This window comes from Oncorhynchus nerka, linkage group LG5, assembly GCF_034236695.1.
Source record: "Oncorhynchus nerka isolate Pitt River linkage group LG5, Oner_Uvic_2.0, whole genome shotgun sequence".
NCBI classification, from domain to species: Eukaryota; Metazoa; Chordata; class Actinopteri; order Salmoniformes; family Salmonidae; genus Oncorhynchus; species Oncorhynchus nerka.
This window is the reverse complement of record NC_088400.1, coordinates 67456457-67477018: the sequence shown is the minus strand read 5'-3', so window position 1 is coordinate 67477018 and position 20562 is coordinate 67456457. Positions and strand designations below refer to the sequence as shown.

Genomic DNA, 20562 nt, shown 5'->3' with positions numbered 1-20562 from the left:
CAGACAGACAGACAGACAGACAGACAGACAGACAGACAGACAGACAGACAGACAGACAGACAGAACACAGTAGCCATACGGATTTGATTAAGGGACTAGTGATGTCATATGTGTCAGGTACTCAGGCCCCAGGCATGGTTTGAGTATTACGCAAACATGTGTCTCAGTCTGCATACTCCCACAGCACTAACAGTCTGCATACTCCCACAGCACTAACAGTCTGCATACTCCCACAGCACTAACAGTCTGCATACTCCCACAGCACTAACAGCCTGCATACTCCCACAGCACTAACAGTCTGCATACTCCCACAGCACTAACAGTCTGCATACTCCCACAGCACTAACAGTCTGCATACTCCTACAGCAGTAACAGTCTGCATACTCCTACAGCACTAACAGTCTGCATACTCCCACAGCACTAACAGTCTGCATACTCATACAGCATTAACAGTCTGCATACTCCCACAGCACTAACTGTCTGCATACTCCCACAGCACTAACAGTCTGCATACTCCTACAGCAGTAACAGTCTGCATACTCCTACAGCAGTAACAGTCTGCATACTCCTACAGCACTAACAGTCTGCATACTCCCACAGCACTAACAGTCTGCATACTCATACAGCATTAACAGTCTGCATACTCCCACAGCACTAACTGTCTGCATACTCCCACAGCACTAACAGTCTGCATACTCCTACAGCAGTAACAGTCTGCATACTCATACAGCACTAACAGTCTGCATACACCCACAGCACTAACAGTCTGCATACTCCCACAGCACTAACAGTCTGCATACTCCTACAGCAGTAACAGTCTGCATACTCCTACAGCACTAACAGTCTGCATACTCCCACAGCACTAACAGTCTGCATACTCGTACAGCAGTAACAGTCTGCATACTCCCACAGCACTAACAGTCTGCATACTCTCACAGCACTAACAGTCTACATACTCTCACAGCAGTAACAGTCTGCATACTCCTACAGCAGTAACAGTCTGCATACTCTCACAGCACTAACAGTCTGCATACTCCTACAGCACTAACAGTCTGCATACTCCCACAGCACTAACAGTCTGCATACTCCCACAGCACTAACAGTCTGCATACTCCCACAGCACTAACAGTCTGCATACTCCTACAGCAGTAACAGTCTGCATACTCCTACAGCACTAACAGTCTGCATACTCCCACAGCACTAACAGTCTGCATACTCCTACAGCAGTAACAGTCTGCATACTCCCACATCACTAACAGTCTGCATACTCCTACAGCAGTAACAGTCTGCATACTCTCACAGCACTAACAGTCTACATACTCTCACAGCAGTAACAGTCTGCATACTCCTACAACAGTAACAGTCTGCATACTCTCACAGCACTAACAGTCTGCATACTCCAACAGCACTAACAGTCTGCATACTCCCACAGCACTAACAGTCTGCATACTCCTACAGCAGTAACAGTCTGCATACTCCCACAGCACTAACAGCCTGCATACTCCCACAGCACTAACAGTCTGCATACTCCCACAGCACTAACAGCCTGCATACTCCCACAGGACTAACAGTCTGCATATTCCTACAGCAGTAACAGTCTGCATACTCCTACAGCACTAACAGTCTGCATACTCCCACAGCACTAACAGTCTGCATACTCCCACAGCAGTAACAGTCTGCATACTCCTACAGCACTAACAGTCTGCATACTCCCACAGCACTAACAGTCTGCATACTCCCACAGCACTAACAGTCTGCATACTCCCACAGCACTAACAGCCTGCATACTCCCACAGGACTAACAGTCTGCATATTCCTACAGCAGTAACAGTCTGCATACTCCTACAGCACTAACAGTCTGCATACTCCCACAGCACTAACAGTCTGCATACTCCCACAGCAGTAACAGTCTGCATACTCCTACAGCACTAACAGTCTGCATACTCCCACAGCACTAACAGTCTGCATACTCCCACAGCACTAACAGTCTGCATACTCCCACAGCACTAACAGTCTGCATACTCCTACAGCAGTAACAGTCTGCATACTCCTACAGCAGTAACAGTCTGCATACTCCTACAGCACTAACAGTCTGCATACTCCCACAGCACTAACAGTCTGCATACTCGTACAGCAGTAACAGTCTGCATACTCCCACAGCACTAACAGTCTGCATACTCTCACAGCACTAACAGTCTACATACTCTCACAGCAGTAACAGTCTGCATACTCCTACAGCAGTAACAGTCTGCATACTCTCACAGCACTAACAGTCTGCATACTCCTACAGCACTAACAGTCTGCATACTCCCACAGCACTAACAGTCTGCATACTCCCACAGCACTAACAGTCTGCATACTCCCACAGCACTAACAGTCTGCATACTCCTACAGCAGTAACAGTCTGCATACTCCTACAGCACTAACAGTCTGCATACTCCCACAGCACTAACAGTCTGCATACTCCTACAGCAGTAACAGTCTGCATACTCCCACATCACTAACAGTCTGCATACTCCTACAGCAGTAACAGTCTGCATACTCTCACATCACTAACAGTCTGCATACTCCTACAGCAGTAACAGTCTGCATACACCCACAGCACTAACAGTCTGCATACTCCCACAGCACTAACAGTCTGCATACTCCTACAGCAGTAACAGTCTGCATACTCCTACAGCACTAACAGTCTGCATACTCCCACAGCACTAACAGTCTGCATACTCGTACAGCAGTAACAGTCTGCATACTCCCACAGCACTAACAGTCTGCATACTCTCACAGCACTAACAGTCTACATACTCTCACAGCAGTAACAGTCTGCATACTCCTACAGCAGTAACAGTCTGCATACTCTCACAGCACTAACAGTCTGCATACTCCTACAGCACTAACAGTCTGCATACTCCCACAGCACTAACAGTCTGCATACTCCCACAGCACTAACAGTCTGCATACTCCCACAGCACTAACAGTCTGCATACTCCTACAGCAGTAACAGTCTGCATACTCCTACAGCACTAACAGTCTGCATACTCCCACAGCACTAACAGTCTGCATACTCCTACAGCAGTAACAGTCTGCATACTCCCACATCACTAACAGTCTGCATACTCCTACAGCAGTAACAGTCTGCATACTCTCACAGCACTAACAGTCTACATACTCTCACAGCAGTAACAGTCTGCATACTCCTACAACAGTAACAGTCTGCATACTCTCACAGCACTAACAGTCTGCATACTCCTACAGCACTAACAGTCTGCATACTCCCACAGCACTAACAGTCTGCATACTCCTACAGCAGTAACAGTCTGCATACTCCCACAGCACTAACAGCCTGCATACTCCCACAGCACTAACAGTCTGCATACTCCCACAGCACTAACAGCCTGCATACTCCCACAGGACTAACAGTCTGCATATTCCTACAGCAGTAACAGTCTGCATACTCCTACAGCACTAACAGTCTGCATACTCCCACAGCACTAACAGTCTGCATACTCCCACAGCAGTAACAGTCTGCATACTCCTACAGCACTAACAGTCTGCATACTCCCACAGCACTAACAGTCTGCATACTCCCACAGCACTAACAGTCTGCATACTCCCACAGCACTAACAGCCTGCATACTCCCACAGGACTAACAGTCTGCATATTCCTACAGCAGTAACAGTCTGCATACTCCTACAGCACTAACAGTCTGCATACTCCCACAGCACTAACAGTCTGCATACTCCCACAGCAGTAACAGTCTGCATACTCCTACAGCACTAACAGTCTGCATACTCCCACAGCACTAACAGTCTGCATACTCCCACAGCACTAACAGTCTGCATACTCCCACAGCACTAACAGTCTGCATACTCCTACAGCAGTAACAGTCTGCATACTCCTACAGCAGTAACAGTCTGCATACTCCTACAGCACTAACAGTCTGCATACTCCCACAGCACTAACAGTCTGCATACTCGTACAGCAGTAACAGTCTGCATACTCCCACAGCACTAACAGTCTGCATACTCTCACAGCACTAACAGTCTACATACTCTCACAGCAGTAACAGTCTGCATACTCCTACAGCAGTAACAGTCTGCATACTCTCACAGCACTAACAGTCTGCATACTCCTACAGCACTAACAGTCTGCATACTCCCACAGCACTAACAGTCTGCATACTCCCACAGCACTAACAGTCTGCATACTCCCACAGCACTAACAGTCTGCATACTCCTACAGCAGTAACAGTCTGCATACTCCTACAGCACTAACAGTCTGCATACTCCCACAGCACTAACAGTCTGCATACTCCTACAGCAGTAACAGTCTGCATACTCCCACATCACTAACAGTCTGCATACTCCTACAGCAGTAACAGTCTGCATACTCTCACAGCACTAACAGTCTACATACTCTCACAGCAGTAACAGTCTGCATACTCCTACAGCAGTAACAGTCTGCATACTCTCACAGCACTAACAGTCTGCATACTTCTACAGCACTAACAGTCTGCATACTCCCACAGCACTAACAGTCTGCATACTCCTACAGCAGTAACAGTCTGCATACTCCTACAGCACTAACAGTCTGCATACTCCTACAGCAGTAACAGTCTGCATACTCCCACAGCACTAACAGTCTGCATACTCCTACAGCAGTAACAGTCTGCATACTCCTACAGCAGTAACAGTCTGCATACTCCTACAGCAGTAACAGTCTGCATACTCCTACAGCACTAACAGTCTGCATACTCCCACAGCACTAACAGTCTGCATACTCGTACAGCAGTAACAGTCTGCATACTCCCACATCACTAACAGTCTGCATACTCCTACAGCAGTAACAGTCTGCATACTCTCACATCACTAACAGTCTACATACTCTCACAGCAGTAACAGTCTGCATACTCCTACAGCAGTAACAGTCTGCATACTCTCACAGCACTAACAGTCTGCATACTCCTACAGCACTAACAGTCTGCATACTCCCACAGCACTAACAGTCTGCATACTCCTACAGCAGTAACAGTCTGCATACTCCTACAGCACTAACAGTCTGCATACTCCTACAGCAGTAACAGTCTGCATACTCCTACAGCAGTAACAGTCTGCATACTCCTACAGCAGTAACAGTCTGCATACTCCTACAGCAGTAACAGTCTGCATACTCCTACAGCAGTAACAGTCTACATACTCCTACAGCAGTAACAGTCTGCATACTCCCACAGCACTAACAGTCTGCATACGCCTACAGCAGTGACAATCTGCATACTCCTACAGCAGTAACAGTCTGCATACTCCTACAGCAGTAACAGTCTGCATACTCCTACAGCACTCACAAGAGGGAGAGAGTCCATTTGTCATCTCGGGGCACGGTTTGATTCCCAAATGGTGGGTCATGGTGGTTCTTCCTATATGGTATAGAACTTGTGGCTTGAAACATTGGTTTTATTCACTTGGCAAGTCTCAAGAGAAGGTCACTTGAACCAATCATGTCGTACAAAGGCCTGATAAAGACGTAAGACCTTTAAAAGGCCTACATAAATGCTTTATAAATCATGTACTGTATATACGAAAATGTCTTAGATAAGAGTTTTTCAGGACAACACACTTTGGGAGCCTTGGATACACAAGTAGCTCTAAGATTGTGTGTTCATGGGAAATGTTCTCTGAAACCACACATTTTCTCTCAATCTAGCTGATTCATAATACTCTACATTCCATTTTAGAGTATCAGAGGAAGACTCATGTACCAAGACATTACATAAAACAGGGATTTGTTTTTCCACTATTTATAATTTGGCAGATGCTTCACATAGAGAAAATGTTTGTGTGGCCAACTTTCATGTTCAATGAAGAACATCTGGGATTGGGAGCACTCTGTGTAGGATGTGTTGGAAATGTCCAGATTCAGAAATAGACAAACCCTAATTGGGCTTTCTAAATGAAGGAATGTGTTTACGTCAAGAACAAACAAATTGTTACAAAAATTCTAGAAAGATCATGACAGAGTCAAATGTAATCAGTATATAGTTGTATAATCTGGGTTATCACCACAAAATGTTCTCAAGAAACTGGATCGCACCGTATGACGTATTTGTTTCATTGTGGTTGCTGCCATTTTCAAACCACTAACAAGGAGGGAGGGGGTTGTTTGGCTCCTTGCTCTCTGGCCTTCCATGGACATCTCTATTCTATATTGTCTTGGCAGTATTTCCTCATTTCCTACAGCTTGGTAACCAAGCTTTGGCGCCCATTGTGAAGCTGTGACATCTGATTTAGAGGATTTTGGGACAGGAAATGCCCCAGTGTTTCCTTGATTCCTCCTAACGAGGATGACTGATGTCATGTTACGTCCGTGCTGATGCTGTGAACTCCATTGTTTCAGCGAACAGCTGATGTTCTGTCCGACGACAATAGGGACATTGAACCGATACGGGAGGATAATTTACTCAATGATCTCTATTAGCAGGCTATATCCAGTATTTTGGCCCGCTGAACTTAATGCATTTAGGTACTATCTTGCTGCCAGCTATTTAGTGTGAATCTATCATTTTGCTTGTGTGAAGTGGAGAGAGGAGTCTAGGTATCAAGGGAAAGATAGGCACACTGTAGAATAGACTGAGCAATGAGCCGTCTGTGATAATACAGAGGGCTGTAAATGTGAATTGTGAGATGTACTGTAAATGTGAGGATCCTTTCTAGATGAACGGTCATGTTGAAATCCCGGCCATAAAAGTCCAGACAGCACTCGATTAGCAGTCCCTAATAACAGTCTTACAGACAATCCAACATTATGGATTAGTGGTGTCATACACTGTTGCGGTATGTTTGTGTTATTGATTGTGTGAAGTGTTGCATGTAAATGTTTGGCATGTTTCTAATTCAGTTAGGCTCTAATAGTGTATTACAAGAATAAATTCCAAACACACACAGATTTCCTTACTAAACACGGTTGTCGGTCAAGTTAATTTAGTCTTTTTTTCTTCAGTTGAATCAATGACTCTTACTGAGGAAAGACAGAAGGAAATGTTGTAACCTAAATGGCTTGTCTCTCCTCACCCTCTGCCTCTGGAGTATAGGCAGACCAGAGAGAGCAGAGATTTCACACGTTACAGACGTCACTCAACACTTTTCCTCTCTGTTCTTGTTTTAAGGCCCACGCCACACCTAGGTGGACAAACACACACACACACACATACGCTTAAGCCCACATGCAAAGAATCTCTCTCTCTCTCTCTCTCTCTCTCTCACACGCACACACACCGCTTTGAGAGGCAGGGAGGCTGTACAACACACACACACACACACACACACACACACACACACACACACACACACACACTGGAGTACACACCCCTTTGAGAAGCAGGGAGGCTGTACAACACAAAGTTCCATATAAGGGCATGTTGATGATGTAATGCTCCATAGGCAGGGAGCATGCAGTGAGACATATCTTATTGTTTGGTCTCCCTGCTGGAATGTCCACATCATAGACCACTGTGTGAGAGCTGAGAGACAGAGAGAGTACGGCAACATAATGAGCTTCAATCACTGAGGCTGCCACCAGACAGACCTATGGAACAGGTAGGAGGAAAAGCAACTTTAACTCGACTTAGCTGCTCTGTTGGCTCGTTATGGAGCACTGTGACTGAGTGCAAGGGGGAAAGTACAGCTTTGATATTGACATTCAGTTGGATTAGTGTAAAGAATTTATTTCTGACTCTGGGAAAGTTGTGTCTTTTGGGATACAATTATAGGCAATCTATTAGAAATCATGGTTTCATTCAACAAGTTCATGATTTTTTTTTATTTTGGAAACTGTGATTACAATTAAACGGATGCTGAGTACAGTAACTAAATATTGTAACAATTTGTGCACAATGTTTATTCCCTAATTGTGATTTTCAAATGTACCATTGAGGGAGGACATTGATAGAAGCTGATTCCGTGTGTGAGTTAAAGCTATGAGTAATTCAGTGGTTCATTTCCTAAGTGTAGTTGAACGGGCCACTCAACACTCACACGACACTCTAATGTCTGTGAGAATCCAGGGGAAATGTGCATGGTGAAATCAAAAAGATGGTCATTGTTATTTGAACCTGCTCTCCTGTGAAAAATGAATCACTTCTGAGTGATACATTTATGAACCAACAAGTTAAGTTTGAATATAAACTCAGATATTATAATGAATTCAAAAACCTGAAAAATATATATTTTTTTTTTTGACGAGCTATTGATTGTGTAACATACAGCATAGCCAGCTAAACCCCTAAAATGTAACTATTAAAAATAAAATATTTAACTAGCACAGTCATTCAACTGAAGGCATACAAATATTGCCTGTAATTTTATGAGCCCATACTGCTTACTGATTGCCCTCTGCTGGACGTAAGCTGGCCAGCTTCCTATGTCTCTTTCATAAAGCATTCCAGGAATAATCCTCCTAACAAACTGACTGCTTCTATCTATTTACACTTAAAACAGGGTTCAGGATCAAACATGAACAGATCATTGTTTTATCATGTCTTTTGTAAATGATGTGTAAGCTCCCGTGTGAAAGAGGCCTAGAACCTTGGTCTCAATGACACTCCCTGTTAATAGAAATGTCAAATATAATCTGGTGTTTTAAGGGAAAGGGCAGGATATTGACCTATAACAAGGGCATTGTCTTGGACATGGACTTCTAAAACATACACACAGAATACTGGCATGAATACTGGCATGTCCTGTATCATCTCAGCAGCAGCACTGTTTACAGAGTCTGAGCCATAGTTTCCAGCTCTGAGGACACAGCTGCTTATTTAAATGTGAGGAAAAGCCCTCTGTGGCCTTCGCCATAATGGTGGGCATGGTGACATCCTGCTGCCGGCTGTGTGTGTGTGTTTTCCCCTCTGCATGCTGATGTTGCTCAGAAGAGGTCAGTAGGTGAATGGTTGGTTTTGGGTTAATAGCCATCTGCACCCACACCCATTTCTTAACTGCTTACCATGCAGAAGGCATCACTCTATTTTCCATGACATAGAAACTCCTTATGGGAATGTACCGTTTTAGACAGACTGACTCTATTTGGAAAATTGGCAGTGATAAAATAAATTGTCCAATCAAGTGTGGCCTTTACCGTACCTTGTAATCAAAGTCAGAGTCAAAAGTCGCTGTTCTCTGCAGCTGACATCTTGTATAACCAAGTTTGATGGCAAAGCCGTATAAGGATGAACTGGGTAAACTAGTACATCATTCATTGGCAATCGGTGAGAATTTCAAGTGGTAACCTTCATGCCCCTCATATTCCCCTTTCAACCATATCGTCACAGTTGACTCACTGGCAGTTCAACTTCTGCTCTCCCAAGTTGTGTTATTCGATTGTCAAGTCCCACTAGTCCAGCAGAAAGAGTCCATGGGAAACAGAATCCAATGACTGTCCCTTAGGAGGAACACAGTATTCTCATGGCAAGCGATTAGGATCCTAGGGAACACATGTAATTCCTCTCCAGAGACATCATATAGCCTACTATGTCTTGGCTGATCTCAAGCACCTGATTAATAATACATGGAAGTTTCCCTGAATGTATCTTCTGTTTCCATAATGTATCTTCACAATGTAACCCTATGTGATTAACTAGCAGAGTCTAAAGTCCAGGACCTCGGCTCACATTCTGTTCTGGTTTGATTACATCACTGGGAAAATGGAGCATAACTGGCTAGCGCAGATAACTGCTAGAGTAAACAAGGATACAAATAAAGCAGTCTAGCTCTAGCTACATTCTAGCTACATTCTAGCTACATTTGCAGGCCTTTATATGGCTGCCACTCCACTGCTCTGCCCTGACGTCTCAGCAATGTTAATAGAATATCATGATTTAGATTACTTTTTCTAAATGATAATTTCTGCCAGAAAGACGTGTCTTAGAATATTGTAGAACTGACTACCACACATTCCCATTGTGAACTTTCTCAGTGGGACACTAGAGGCCTTTACAAACTCCTCCCCATCTGATGCTTTCCTACTGTACATCAACTTCAAGCTGATCAGCTTTGATCATCAGATCTCTGGCACAGTGGAACATGTGGAACATCATGGGATTAACATCATAGGACATAGGACAGCCCCAGCCCTACCATGGACCTGCCTTAGCCCCAGTTCTACCAGCTACCATGCTGACATCATGTTCCTCTATAGGAGACTAGGTGTAATTAGTGATCCCTGAGAGAGGCCCTCTGTTTATCCAGCCAGGCTGTAATTGCCTCTGGAAGCAGGGGGGATTCCTTTAAATATATAACCAGAGAGAGAGGGAGGCAGGGGGTAGTAGAGGAACCCCTTAATTAGGGGATTGTTCCATGCCAATGCGACATCTGTGCTAGCACGCTGGCAGCTGCACATTCAGCAGTCATAACATCCCCTCCGACGCTGCCTGGAGCGGAGGCACACTGGCCCGGTGCGATGCATGCCCTGCCAGCTACCGTGACCCCAGCTTCCCCCGTGATTCTGTTACATATGCTGTATATGCAGTAGACTGTACATTTACACGGGACATACACCTACACACATGCTCACAAGTACACACTATGAACTCAATATCACTCTAGATGTTAAAATAACTGCAATGTAAGGTTAGTGGTTTCTTTAAGCAGGGTTGGTGCTTCTAACAGGTATGAAAGAGGGCTGTAATTCACTGGGACATTTTAAAACCAGCAGTGTGGTTGAATACGGGTTTAGTCTACAGTTTGATGGGGACTGATGGGTGTATTCTTGTCAGATAGGGGTCAGGGTAAACATTCAGCATTCTAGAAAAGTCTAGCCACCACAGCCAAAGATCAGAGTGCATTTGGATGGAACATCCTCACACAGTACAAACACTGCATTTAGTCCATTCTCTATTATTTTTCTTCTTTCAAGTAACAGTGGATAAGCAATACAGGACATTAGTAATCAGTCATGCAAATCCTAATAAGGATAATCTAGATAGTCCATTTGTATAGGAATGACTATAAGAAGTACTATTTTGGACTTTTACTATGGGGTGTAGAGTTTCCAACCCATATGAGAGTTAACTGCTATCGGGGGACCTTAAAAGGAACACACTGCAAGTGTATGTCAGGCTACCGACTTGGGAAAGTTAGCACAGTTATATTTATGATTTGTTAAAGTTTCCATTACATAAAATGTCAAACCCCTTCAGAAATCCATTCAGTATGGTCAGACAAATGTGACACCCATGAGTGTTTATGGTGTGTCTGCATCCCTACTAATAATTGGCCCGATGGCACATTGGGAATAAGAATTAGACACATTTGACACTTCACAAGCAAACAACGAATGACAATTTTCTACCAAGCTGATACACTGTATATTGTTTATGTTATATTATTGATGTCGTGTTATGTTGCTCCCTGTGTCATCCATCACCTTCTCCACCCATGTGTCAGTTGTCCAATGTGTGTATCAGTGAAAAGTTCAACATTCTTTTTTATTCAAACTTTTTTTCTCTTCTTCTTGTGTTTTTCTTTCAGACTGAAGTTGCTCATTGACCAGGAAAAGGCCTATCAGGAAAGGAAAGAGGAGGAGAACAACAAGAAGGTCACCAGCCTAAAGGAGGAGCTGACCAAGCTGAAGTCGTTTGCGTTGATGGTCGTGGACGAGCAGCAGCGCCTCACAGAGCAATTGACCCAACAGACTGCTAAGGTCCAGGAACTGACCGCCAGCGCCTCCCACACCCAGGAAGAGCTGAGCTCTGCTAATGCAAAGGTGCAAGAGGGGGAGGAGAAAGTTTTTCGCTTGGAGACAGAGCTAGGCGACCAATCCAGTCGCTTTCACCAGGAACAGGAGACCATGACAGCCAAACTGACCAGCGAGGATGCCCAGAACCGGCAGCTCAAGCAGAAATTGTCCACACTCAGCCGGCAGCTGGATGAACTGGAGGAGACCAACAAGACCCTCCGGAGGGCCGAGGACGAGCTCCAGGAGCTGAGGGACAAGATCAGCCGCGGGGAATGTGGCAACTCCAGCCTCATGGATGAGGTGGAGGAGTTACGGAAAAGGGTTCTGGAGATGGAGGGGAAGGATGAGGAGCTGGTCAGAATGGAGGACCAGTGCAGGGACCTCAACAAGAAGCTGGAGAAGGAAGCCAGCCAAAGCCGTAGCCTGAAGGCTGATGTGGACAAGCTGAGCCACAGGATCATGGAGCTGGAGAAACTAGAGGATGCGTTCGGCAAGAGCAAACAGGAGTGCAACGCTCTAAAGTGCAATCTGGACAAAGAGAGGACAGTGTCAAATGTTCTGTCCAGGGAGATGGACATCCTGAAAGCGAGGGTCAAAGAACTGGAGGCCGTGGAGGGTCAGCTGGAGAAGACAGAGCTTACACTAAAGGAAGACCTCACCAAGCTGAAGACGCTGACGGTCTTGTTGGTGGATGAAAGGAAGACCATGGCGGAGAAACTGAAAGCGATGGAGGACAAGGTCCATAACAGCACTGGCAAACTGCAAGCTGAGCAGGACAAAGTCACAACAGTAACAGAGAAGCTTATCGAGGAGAGCAAGAAAGCCCTAAGGTCGAATGCTGAGCTTGAGGAGAAAATGTGTGGCGCCACCAAGGACAGGGATGAACTCAAGGCCAAGCTCCAAGCCAAGGAGGAACAGAGCAACGACCTGCAGTCCAAAGTTACCATGATGAAGAAGAGGTTGCAGTCACTGGAAGCTGCAGAGAGGGAATTCCTGAGGAACAAAGCCAAAGAGGAAAACATCAAGGTGCCCATCGCCAACCGCTCCCAACAAGAGGACTACAAAGTCAAAGACCTTACACAGGAAGTTGAGCGCCTGAGGCGAAAACTTAAAGATATGAAGGTTGTCGAAGACGACTTGTTGAAGACTGAGGATGAGTTTGAGTCCATGGAGAAGAGATACTCCAGGGAACAAGAACGAGCAAAGGCCTTGATGGAGGAGTTGGAAATATCCAGAAATGAGCTCTTAAAGTACCAACTGGCAGAGAAGCAAGAGTCCAACCAGGAGCACATCCTCTACAAGCGTCTGAAAGAGGAAGAGGCCAAGTCCAGTCATCTGACCCGAGAGGTGGCGGCCCTAAAAGAGAAGATCCATGAATATATGGGCACAGAGGAAAACATCTGTCGCATGAAAAACGACCACTCTACCTTGCAAAGAAAACTGACTTTGCAAGAGGTGAAAAATAAAGAACTGGCCAGAGAGATGGAGACCCTCAATCGGGAGCTGGAGCGATACCGTCGCTTCAGCAAAAGTCTCCGCCCAGGCATGAACGGCAGACGTTTCTCAGACTTACAGGTGTGCACCAAGGAGGTACAGACAGATCTAGCAGACCACCTTCGACCCAACTACAAGAGCACCGCCCCACTGGAGCGGGCCGTGGTGAATGGAAAACTGTACGAAGAGAGTGACTCTGGGGACGATCCAAACTACAACAATGAGCTGCCCCTCGCCCAATGTAACCCCTCCCTCTTCAACAATGTCAACAACCTCAACAACAACATCAGGAGAGTCCCCTTTCTCAAAACCAAAGAAAGCCACAACCCAGTCAATGGGAAAGTGCAGGTTCCCAGACAGAATGGGAACCATGTGCAGCAAGGAGACGTGTTTCTGACACACAGCCCCGGGCAACCACTGCACATCAAGGTAACCCCAGACCACGGGCATAACATGGCCATGCTAGAAATCACCAGCCCCACCGCAGAAAACACCCAGTCATACACCAGCACTGCAGTCATCCCCACAAGCGGAGGTCCACCCAAACAAAGAATCACCATAATTCAGAACGCATCCATCTCCCCGACTACCAGAAACAAAGGTCAAAGGTCCCCCTCGTCAGATGGTTCCCCCTGCACTCCTGATCGAGCCATATCTCCCTTCACCATGACCACCTACTCTAGAGCGATGACCCCAGACTCCTCTGGGTCGGTCACTCCAGACAGGGCTATGTCACCCATCCAGATCGTGTCGGTCACAACAGGCACTCCTGACCGGTCCCTGTCCACGGAGCCAGTAGAGGTCATGGGAGGTCATGCAGTCTTCAGGGTAACACCAGAGAGACAGAGCAGCTGGCAGGTTCAGAGGTCCAACAGCTCCGGCCCCAACGTCATCACCACGGAGGACAACAAAATCCACATTCACTTAGGGAGCCCCTTCATTCAGAGCTTAAACACTACACCCCAGCCTGTGAGCCCATGCTACTCACCTGGGCAGGAGCAGAGATCTCCTGTATCATCCAATGGTACCCCTGTCAAAGGCAACAGCAAAATCACAAGTAGCATCACTATAAAGCCAACATCCACCCCAATCAAAAAGCCTTCACAAATTACAGTAAGTAATGCCTATGACTGACTGATTCCCCATCCCAAGATACCTCACCCCATTAGTAAACCCTAGTTTGTCCATCTCCCATTAGCACCACCTATCCCAACCCAACCTCCTCAGTCCCTAGTCATCCGATCTTGATCCATCCACCTCCATTTGACTTGATCTGTATGAAGAAATGCCCTACCTAACCACTTCTCTGTTTGTGTTTGGGGTTTGTTTGTTTGGTTCTGTTTGGAAAGATGTTTGCATGCATGACTTGTCATTCAAATACAAAACAGAACAATAACCCTTTGAAGGCACTTGTAGTAAGAAACGTTTACTGAACACCGGGGTAACTTTACTGTGTATGCTATTTGGTAAAAATACCATGTACTACGACTATTCACTGATGGACCGTTTCAATTGTGTTTAAACTTCATATTACACAACTTGCATTTTGTTTAAACTGATTTATTTTCTAAATATTAAAGTGTGCAAAAGTTATGTTTTAGTTTGTCATCCATGCTTGCATATTTCATTTACTCATTCAGAAGTGGTAAACCCTGCATGCTGAATGATGAAAATTAGGAATATATTTCAAGGTTAAAATATATATTTAAATGTTTTGTATTTATGCATGTTTTCTAACTTCTAGTTTTTATATTTTATTTTTTCATTGTGATCTTATTTTAACTGCTCAAGTGCTGCCTTAACCATTTGAAATAGTATTCAATCAATACAACCTCTGATAGCAGTCCATTGTCCTTCAACCATCAAGACACACACATACAATGAATAGGACATTTTAGAGACACTTCATTTATGTTTTTTACTAGCAGGACTCTCAGAAGAACTATTGTGTGAACATCCAGAATTTATTAGAAAACAGGGGGGGGTCAGGGAATTCTGACATGTGTTTTCTTGGCTGAGTTAAATTCATAGGCTGGTGATGTCATAGCTTCTCCTTCTATCCCAAACGCAAAAACCCAGTTACCAAGAGTAAAGACTAGCATGAGTGAATTTGAAGTTCCTCTTTAATGATACCATGGAAAGTACATGTAAGTCAGCTTGGACGAACAAGAGGTGCTTTAACTATTGAGGGTCTTCTCCAAGTGGATGTTTCTTTGCTGCAACTCTCTGCATCAATTTGAATCAATATTATTTATGTTCATCAGAGTGTTGTATGATTCTTTTGCAAATACATACAGTTGTTTTAATGGCAAATTATCATGCAACCTACACAACAATGCAAATAGATTGCAGTAGAGGAATGAAGAAAAATCCCACTCATCCCTCAAAGCACTGGCTTATCACGAAGAGACTTCTGAGTGACACTGGTAATATAAAGCTCACCTGAATGAAGCATACATGTGTCAGATCCATTCACGCATGTGAAAATGCACACCCAATCCAAATACCCTCTGTATCACTATAAAGAGTTGTCTATGTCAAGCTTTAAATCGATTCAGGCTGGGAGCATTGACATTTGGAAACAGGATCACAATCTCTCAATGCCCAAGAATAATTTGTAGGCTAAACAAGATGTTATTCATTCAAGGGATCAGAGCAGCTGTGTCCTTAAATATCCTCCATGTCATTATCTATCTGATCGTACTTATTCACATCTAGTGAGGTCATTGTTTGAGCCAGGCAGATCACATGTTCTGATGAAAAATAACATCACAGTCCATATCGAATGAGAGCAAAGTGCAAGTAGTATGGATGATGGCTTCATAGTCTGACACACCCTTTCCTTTCTTATATCTCACTTGACACATGACCTTTGGCATGTCAGATAAATCTAAAGTCTATGTAAGCTATACAATCACAGAGCACCATCATCCACTGTGCTGTTTTACAATACAGAAAGTACAGTAGCCAATCAGAGGCGAGACTAATCGTCAGTGTACATCACAGGCTAACCTAATATAGCAGGAGTTCCCACATCCGTTATTCAGGGGAAACAGAAGTTAGGTTGAAAATATTGTATCCCTGAAAACCGGATGTAAGCGGTTTCTGGCGACCCTGCATAGGCTACTCCCAGGCTAGTTTAGGAGTTGATGGGATTCACGTGTAATTTACAATAACGGTCATCATCACAATGGTATCCAAACACCTTGACCGATAGGCCCAATGAACAAGGAGAGGAAAATAAACGGACAGGGCAGGGCCCATTTCAAACAAAGGCCTCATATTGTGAACTAAAGAGGATCCTGAGGCTCAGTAGTGTGCTGTGAAATAGTGTCTCGCACCACAATCCAAGCACCAAACAAATCCTGTGTTTTGTTGCCATGGAGACAACTGTGCATCTTTGCCAGTATTGCAGAACGCAGGCCGGCCTAGTGAACTGCAGGCTGGTCTGTCCGTGGCAGAGGAAGTGCTTACTCTAGTACTCCTGTTGCATGCCTCCAAAGGGAGGAGGCTTATAATTAAAGGTCATTCCGTGTAAAATCAACATGGCCCCCTGACATGACCCACACAGATTTTCTGGTCCATTAACCTCATTTTCAAAACACATTTCAAATTTATGTCCTGCATGGATTTAAGGACATGGTTCATTGCACGTTTCAGAATTAATTTTCGAAACCATAAAACACTTAAACACACTCACTTACAGTTGGTCTTTAACAGCGTTTAACCACTCACTCCTTGGACTGGGTAGATTCACTCAATAGCTTTCGGCATGTAACTGGAGTGTCTCACAAGAGCTCTCTCTCAGAGAAAGAAAGAGTGATGAAATAAGCTGCAACGTTTAAAACTACAGTATAATAACCTATGCTGCGCAACAGGTCTGGGAGAATGCCTTAATGTGCATGATGAACCGCCTCCCCAATGACACCCTATTCCCTATATAGCACACTACTTTTGACCAGGGCCCATAGGAATAGGGTGCCATTTGGGACGAATTCATCATCATCTATTCCCCTTCTTGTCTTTCTTTGCTCTAGGCGCCCTCATCATCATCCCTCTAGTCTCACATGCAGTTACATTAAAGCCAGAGGAGAAAGAGAGAGTTTTTTAAAAACTGAGCAGAGAGAGAGAGAGAGAGGTTTAAACTGAGCAGAGAGAGGGGGGGGGGGGGTAAACTGAGCAGAGAGGGGAGGGGTTTAAACTGAGCACAGAGAAAGAGAACGAGAGAGGTAGAGAGGGATTTAAACTGAGTAGAGAGAGAGTGGGGTTTAAACTGAGCAGAGAGAAAGAGAGAGAGGGGGGAGAGGGATTTAAACTGAGTAGAGAGAGCGTGGGGTTTAAGCTGAGCAGAGAGAGAGAGAGAGAGACAGAGAGAGAGGGAGAGAGAGTGAGAGAGGTTTAAACTGAGCAGAGAGAGAGAGAGAGAGAGGTTTAAACTGAGCAGAGAGAGAGAGTGGGGGTTAAACTAAGCAGAGAGAGAGAGAGAGAGAGAGGAGTTTAAACTGGACAGAAAGAGAGGGGTTTAAACTGGGCAATAACTGGGGTTTAAACTGAGCAAAGAGAGAGGGGGGGTTTAGACTGAGTAGAGAGGGGGGTAGACTGAGCAGAGAGGGGTTTAGACTGAGCAGGGAGGGGTTTAAACTAAACGCAAAGCGATGACAAACATGAAGAGCTCCTCTGGTGACATCACCTTCTGGCAGAGCTGAGACGGAGCGCTAGGAGCATTAGCTGACAGTTTAAGCTGATTGTGCAGTAAACAATGCAGTGATGCAAACCCCATGGGAGACATTTCCTGTGACTGTTTTGGCAGTTGGTGCTAAAACACATCCAATACCTGTCTCCAAACATTTTCCCTCTCCACTCTCTCTTATAAGCCTTCTTTGGGAGCAAAACAATTACTTTTCTGTGAATAACTCTATAAACTCCCAAGACGGTTTCAGAAAGGGAATCATGGATTTCTTTAGTTCCATTCTTTACAGAGGTTGGTTGTGTTAAAATGGTCAAAGCTTTACTTAAAGAGTACTGTTTTATTAGTCTACTTGTTATTCTGCACGCATACATGAGCCTGTACATGTCTTAATAAGCATCTAATGATTTATTTTGTAATGTGTTTTGTCAAAAATTGCTAGATATTTGCTACTGTATGCCAAAAAACATAATTTGGCACCATCTTGTGGTCAGTTTGATAAACAACCTACAGTTATATATCGTAAGGATATTGATCCCTTTTTTCTCTCGGTCTATTCTCAGATCCCCTTGGAAGCATTCCGACGCCCAGGTCCAACCAGGATCCCCAAACCTAAAGCCTACAGTACAAAAGGAACAAACAGTGCGGTCAATCCAGGGCAGAGCAATAAAGGACAGCCCCAGACAGCTCTCTCCTCAGAGAAGACGCTGCAGGGTACTCAGAGTGCTGCCAACAACCTAAATGTGGTCAACTGCCCCAATAGAATATAACGTCACACACTTGGATGTATCATCACATTATGATCTCAATTATGATGTATTCCTGTTGCTACAAAGACTTCTGCTTTTGTGTGCCTCAGTATTGATAATGAAAACACCAAAATAGGAAGATGAGTAGGCCTAGGTTAACTAGCATACGTGTTTCACAAAGAAACATTCACTGATCTGTCTGTGTAAGCAGCAGGGGCGCAAATTTTACTGGGGACGGGGGGGACATGTCCCCAGTTTTCTAATTGGAATGTGATACAAAACGAGGCAATGGTGTACTTTAGGACCATGTGGATGCCTCGGAGTGGTTGGGTAGGAAAAATAAAAAATAAAATATATATATCATGTCCCCCCACCTCTAAAACTAAAGTTGCACCCCTGGTGAGCAGTAATTGCAGTAATTGATCAATTATGATATATATATATATATATATATATATATATATATATATATATTAGGCTACTGTTCTTACTAATACCATTAAAATATGAATGTGTATTATCCCCTTGAAACATGAACTGTATTGCTATTTTAATGTGGTAGACCTATCTAATTTACATCCACTACTTAATTAGTCTAATTCTATGAGTGGCAAAAAAAGGAATGCTATTAACAGTTTGAATAATGTACATGTGTATTATTGGTATTTTATGTTGAATGCGACCTCCTCAGTGATGATCTCTGAAATGTAATGATCAGACTATTAATTGGTTATCAATAAATATTGTTTTTATACCTACATATATATATACACACCTTTACATTTTATGTTATATATAAGAAACCCAGCTTGCTCTGCCTGAAATGTGGGACATAAAAAAAACTCCCAATCTGGTGGGAATATGAATTGTGCAAGCTAATAATATATTTTTTTAAATGGGTAATTCTCACAGTATTCCATCACAGAATTTCACCACTGTTTAAATGATCCTCCAATTGCAAAGCACACACCTGTTTCGACGATGACCAATCATGTTGATGGGTCAGTCAGGTGATCAGAAAACCACACCTGCGTGGTTCATTCTTTGTGGGAGATGCAGATTATCTGTGAAGTTTTCTTAGCAGTAGCCTCCAACCTGTTATATGAGGTACTCCAAATTCATGCCCGGGTGAGACAGATGGGTATGCAGATAGGTTTGGATTTGTTCCCAGCCCGTGTGGTGGTGGAAGGGAATGAGGAAGTAGATGTTCTGGCTAAACAGGCCCTTAGGAGAGAGGAGGTGGATGTGGAGATGCCGATAAGCAAGGAAGAGGCTTAAGGGAGTAATAAGGACAGTCGTGGTGCAGAGATGGCAGGAGCAGTGGAACAGCAACACTAAGGGCAGGCATCTATTCCAAGTACAAAGGAAAGTTGGGGAGGGGAGGACGGCAGGAAGAGAGAAGAGAGGAGGACATCTTTACAAGGCTAAGGGTGGGACACTGCAGGTTGAATAAGACATTAAATGTGATAGGAAAGCATCCAACAGGAAGGGGTACTATAGGTAGTACAGCTAAGACCAGCCTTTTTCCTAGCAGGTTAGGACAATTTACCCAGCAGGTTAGGATAATTTACCCAGCAGGTTAGGATAATTTACCCAGCAGGTTAGGATAATTAACGTAGCAGGTTAGGATAATTTACCCAGCAGGTTAGGATAATTAACGTAGCAGGTTAGGATCATTTACCCAGCAGGTTAGGATAATTAACGTAGCAGGTTAGGATAATTTACCCAGCAGGTTAGGATAATTTACCCAGCAGGTTAGGATAATTTACCCAGCAGGTTAGGATAATTAACGTGGCAGGTTAGGATAATTAACGTGGCAGGTTAGGATAATTAACGTGGCAGGTTAGGATAATTTACCCAGCAGGTTAGGATAATTTACCCAGCAGGTTAGGATAATTTACCAAGCAGGTTAG

At 44.3% G+C, this 20562-nt stretch overlaps 1 protein-coding gene across 1 annotated transcript in view; it reads left to right on the top strand.

Moving 5' to 3' along the window:
• LOC115126346 (filamin A-interacting protein 1-like) overlaps nucleotides 1–19407 on the top strand; it is a 105795-nt gene extending 86388 nt beyond the window's left edge. The window contains exons 5-6 of the mRNA XM_065018989.1: nucleotides 11512–14326; nucleotides 18464–19407. Of these exons, the coding sequence (XP_064875061.1) occupies nucleotides 11512–14326; nucleotides 18464–18670 (3022 nt within the window). The 3' untranslated portion in view covers nucleotides 18671–19407. The remainder of the gene's footprint in view (nucleotides 1–11511; nucleotides 14327–18463) is intronic.
• The last annotated feature ends 1155 nt before the right edge of the window (nucleotides 19408–20562 follow it).